At 43.6% G+C, this 4,651-nt stretch overlaps 5 protein-coding genes across 5 annotated transcripts; all 5 read right to left on the bottom strand.

The window, feature by feature from the left end:
* Positions 1-309: 309 nt before the first annotated feature.
* DFJ58DRAFT_668945 (uncharacterized protein) lies at positions 310-522 on the bottom strand (the record flags this gene model as incomplete). Its single annotated transcript, XM_041382746.1, has 1 exon — positions 310-522. A coding segment is annotated over one exon (213 nt), but the record flags the coding sequence as incomplete, so codon positions are not given.
* A 139-nt stretch (positions 523-661) lies between these two features.
* DFJ58DRAFT_846518 (uncharacterized protein) lies at positions 662-1,309 on the bottom strand (the record flags this gene model as incomplete). The annotated part of the gene is made up of 3 exons (XM_041393318.1): positions 662-720; positions 775-1,054; positions 1,112-1,309. The coding sequence occupies 3 exons, from the start codon at positions 1,307-1,309 to the stop codon at positions 662-664; spliced, it is 537 nt and encodes a 178-aa protein (XP_041237596.1).
* A 687-nt stretch (positions 1,310-1,996) lies between these two features.
* DFJ58DRAFT_616030 (uncharacterized protein) lies at positions 1,997-2,218 on the bottom strand (the record flags this gene model as incomplete). The annotated part of the gene is made up of 1 exon (XM_041380971.1): positions 1,997-2,218. A coding segment is annotated over one exon (222 nt), but the record flags the coding sequence as incomplete, so codon positions are not given.
* Positions 2,219-2,270: 52 nt separating this feature from the next.
* DFJ58DRAFT_734425 (uncharacterized protein) lies at positions 2,271-2,949 on the bottom strand (the record flags this gene model as incomplete). The annotated part of the gene is made up of 2 exons (XM_041386482.1): positions 2,271-2,734; positions 2,784-2,949. The coding sequence occupies 2 exons, from the start codon at positions 2,947-2,949 to the stop codon at positions 2,271-2,273; spliced, it is 630 nt and encodes a 209-aa protein (XP_041237594.1).
* A 753-nt stretch (positions 2,950-3,702) lies between these two features.
* Positions 3,703-4,068, bottom strand: DFJ58DRAFT_668961 (uncharacterized protein; the record flags this gene model as incomplete). Its single annotated transcript, XM_041382748.1, has 1 exon — positions 3,703-4,068. A coding segment is annotated over one exon (366 nt), but the record flags the coding sequence as incomplete, so codon positions are not given.
* Between the last annotated feature and the right edge of the window lie 583 nt (positions 4,069-4,651).

The following is a 4,651-nucleotide window of genomic DNA, read 5'->3' as shown; positions in this document are numbered from 1 at the left end:
TTCAAGTTGGAGGTTTACTAGTACAAAGTGTAAAATTTGTGAATTCCAACAAGTTTTAATTAGTCAATAGGTTTAGCACTTTTGTCCTAACAATGAATTTTAATAAGCTTTAGTTTACAATAGGCTTAGTGTTGATGTTTAACTAAAAAAGACTTAGTGAAAATTTTGTCATTATTCTGTGGATTCTGTGAGTCTGTAGCACACTGTGAGAATCTGTAAGTCTGTGGCTCTGGGATCCTGGATTCTGTGATGTCTGTCACCACTGTGAGAATCTGTGTGAAAAGCCAAAGTCTGTGAAGGTTTAGTGATTTACTGATGCACCTGAGTAGATGGGGTATGTACCACACATGACATAGCGTGGCGCTGACCATTTACGTCCACTGAATAGCGAATACTATGTAAATTGCCTATGCAGCCATTCACAATGCCTGCGCTGATGTCAAAGTTCTGTCCAATCATTACCAGCATACCTATGACCAGTGGTATTCTCCCCAACCGCTGGGAAGTTGAACCTGAATGTAGCCCATTAAGATGACGCCGCAAATCAGGTGAGTGGATCTCGTGCCCATTGTGTTTGTCGAAGCAATAATACCAATGCACAGCTCGATGTGTGTATTGTGCATATGCCAATGTTGCACATTCATTGATGATATCCTTAACTTCATTTGTGGATGTGATGACAGGCGTCGAGCCATTCGCCAAGATGCCAAGTAGGTCTCACTGTAGAGATAATTCTCATAGACAACAACTCAAAATCTTCATCAGAACAAGTACCAGTATGCAAACGGCCAAGAACCTCCACAAAGCATGCGTTGTGATCCCCTGTTTGTCGCATCACGATCTTCAGTAAGACAATTGTACTAATGGATAACCACAGCAATTTGCCAAACATAGCTTTTTGTCCCTTAGTCGTGGTCGCCGTATACGTGTTCACTTTGCAGTGAAGGCCCCGTTGACCAACAGGTGGCAGTTGGGCGAAGTCGCCAGCAAACACAATATTAATTCCTCCAAAAGGAGCAAGGTTTTCTTTCGCTTGACAAAGAGCCTCGTGTATCTGCACCAAAAAATTACAACTAATCATTGAAACCTCATTGATCAGTAGGTAATCTACGTTCTGCCACATTGCAATGAGGTCACATTTGATTTTTCCTTCACTGCCTCTCTTTCTGCGTTGATTCAAGTTTAGTGCAGCGTGCAATGTCATCCATACCACCAATGTTGCGTGCAGCAACTCCCTAAACGACGACAGCTGAAACCGATCTTGTTCACCACGCCGGTTGAAAAACTCAGTGACCGCAGCATGATACATGATTTTCCCATTCCTCCAGGGCCACCTAAGTACATGCGAAGTGGTTCCGAATTTGTGTCAGTGAGTGACCAGCTATCAAAGAAAATGCACGGGCTTGCTCAACATTCAAACCATATTCTAAAATCATAGCAGATATGTCAACTGCTATCGGTTCTTTGACAGGCTGTTTCGTGGTTGGTACAATCAATGGACCCATTTCTGGTGTTGCATATGCTGGAGAATGATCACCTGCGTGCTGAAAATTGTTTCTGGTGGAGATCTGAACGTCCGGATCACATGACTGACCAGATGTCACTGGCGCAGGATGACCCTGTTCGACTGCACGTAATTTCCATGCTTCCCTCCTAGTATCATAAGCATGTTGCCATTTGTCTTCTAGTGCAAGATTGCTTTGGTCTACCTCATTGATGTCTCCTTGTGTCGTACTGAGATTATTTGGTGGCACGGAACCCTCGCTTAATTGAAAACGGCCTGCTAGTTCATGTGATGGAGACAATCTAATGTCGCATCTCGTTGTTGTGATCTTTTCATGGACGAGACTTGCTCAATATTCGTCATGTGGTCAAGGATATCCTCTTCATTCAGATCATGATCTATACAATCTTCTGGAAACACTGTACATTCTAAGACCTCGCCACATACATGATTTGATCGGTTAGAAGCACGCTGGTGATGATTCACAAAATGATCGTCTCGACTATCTTTACATTCATGCAAAATCTGCATATTCTTCATCACAAATAACTTATTTGGCGAACATATTTTCACAAAAGCTTCGAAGGCATCAGTCCACGACCCAAATGTGCTGCGCAAATCAGCCACAGTGGTCCATGGTTTGAATAAAATGAGCATGACTCGGCAATATCGCTCTCTGACCTCAGGACAATCACGCCTCGGCAAGGAAGGACCTATCGGTACAGGTACACATCGTTTATTGGCTGACGCATGACAAGACAATGTGTTACATTCTCATATGCTTATCAAGCAGTTGGAAAGAAGGGCGTAAGCGCGTTTTAACCTTCATGATGTCCTCAATTGACCTCTGAGGATCGTATGTCCTCGCTTTCCTCGTCCGAACATCTGCTGTGCTTGATGTATCATCTGCGTCTATATTAGAATCAAGCTCCAAATCATCGGGACAGTCTTCTGCAATAACGTCCTCATTGTCAGGAAAATGCGCCTCGTCATCCTTTTTCAGCTGCCTAGTCTTTTGTTTTTGAACTTGAGCGACAAAATCCCATATGCACATATCCCGAAGCCCAGAAGATCTCAGTGTATAATCTTGGACCTGATTTGCTCTCGGGACCAAATTGCCACTGTCATCCATCGACAAACCAACTTCATCATTGGCCAAATCATTATCAGCAAGATTCTGCATAACTTCTTCATCAGATGGCGGTTTTAATGAATCAGCCTGATCATAGTCTGTTTCGTTATGAATGTGTCTCATCGTCATCGGGGATATGAGTTTCACAATGTTCTTCAGCGACATATGACTTAGGAAGAGGCAAAATGGCATCAACATGGTTCTCAAACAAGGTCCAAAAGACATTGATGAATTCGTGACTGGTGTAATGATTGCCAAATTCCATCAGGTAAGCAGCCACTTGCTGGGCAGACAATTCCTGATGAGAAATCATTGCGTGCGCTCTTCCTTATCAGCTCTTTTGCTCAGATGGTAAGATCATCATCTGTAGGATCAAACTCAGACAGCTTACGTTTTGCCAAATCTAATGCAGCATATGCGACATGAGCTTTAGCTGTGACTTCGTGATATAATCTGTAATGTAATATAAGATCGCCTTTGCAGACGCACCAAACCGATGAACTTGATATCCAATTGCAACATACGGTTCCAACATTGATGCGTTACAATTGTTAACCATACCGTCCAAACAACGCAAGCAATTTTGCCTGTCTCTGGGTCAACATAGCTGTTTGCACAAAAGTGACTTTCGTCAAGATCAAATCGGCACTCACGCGGGCTGGGCGGACCCTTCCAGTACTTGAAACATGTGAGGTTATGCTTGTGCACCTGACAAACCTTCACTAAATGATGCAAATCTTTCTGACGAGCCACTGTATTGAAAGAATCATCACAACTCATGTTCAGAGCCACGCCACACGGAGCAAGGATGATGCAACACTGATGAAACGGAAATATTGGGATCTGGGTCATCAGGAATAACATTTGATATGTATCGTCAGAAAGGCCAACAAGCGGTCACAAAGTCAACATCATTTGTTTGCATGATGCGTTCTTAATCTCGTTGGGGTCATGTCCCCCTTCTAACCACACCATCATATGACAGTGTAACGTCCCGCGCCCCTGCAATTCGACACACCCATAATACACTTTCACATGACCAGAATGCCTTCAGAGACCGCACCACTCAACTTATCATAACCCAAAATGCACTAAGAAACGACTTGATATACAAATTAAAAAACCTTGCAGCTACTATCGGATTATGAGTGACCAAGATGGACTGTTGCCAATATTCGGGTACCTCGTTTGGCAACATGTCATCAATATCTATCTCACTGCCTGCCAAGAATTTGACAATAGGATTATACACATCTGCAGGATTGATTGTAATATAAAAGTTAGGCAAACCTTTATCAAACATTAAGCCTCTGATTTGATTGCACATTACAGCGCGTGCTGCACCAGATCCAGGAACATGCGACGTCACATTATTAACTTCTTGCAGTAATCGACGCACCTTTTGTTCCTCTGTGTGTAGGCCGTAACAAAATCACCCTTTGCAACGTGCTCCACACCGCGTGAACAGCTGATGAAGAAACAGAGGCAAAGCTATCTGACACAGACTCAAACATAGTGCGCTTGACTTTGAGGCTGGTATGTAGTAACGATTTCCTTCGCTGCAAAATGTTGAACACAACAATAAAAAGGAATAATGCTCTTGGAAGCGCCTATCTGTAAATTAAACAGGTGCTTGATGTGGCGTTTGAACGACAGAGGGCACATGCGACAGGATGCTTGAAACCACCTACTCCATACGGAAACAAAGTCGGGTAAATCTTTGGGAGTAACTCAGGGTTAACATATTCATTCATAGGACTTAGCCCATGTGGGATTTGGACGAAGCCGCCGTTCTTTTCCTTCACATGACGCAAAGCAGCCGCACGCAATTCATGGCTGGGGGCATTCCCATCACATCAGTCACCATGACATGTTCGAAACATCTACAGGATGCGCTGGCTCTGTACCACGTCCTTCGTTTGGACGGTCATTGACAACATCTTCTTGAGACGGTGGATCTTCAGAAGCATCAGGAATACCATCATATCGTGAAGTCAGTGCGTCTTGTGCACGCT

Source organism: Suillus subalutaceus, assembly GCF_016647625.1.
Source record: "Suillus subalutaceus strain FC151 chromosome Unknown DFJ58scaffold_175, whole genome shotgun sequence".
NCBI lineage: Eukaryota > Fungi > Basidiomycota > Agaricomycetes > Boletales > Suillaceae > Suillus > Suillus subalutaceus.
The sequence above is the reverse complement of the archived record's forward strand: the minus strand, read 5'-3'. Positions and strand labels throughout refer to the sequence as shown.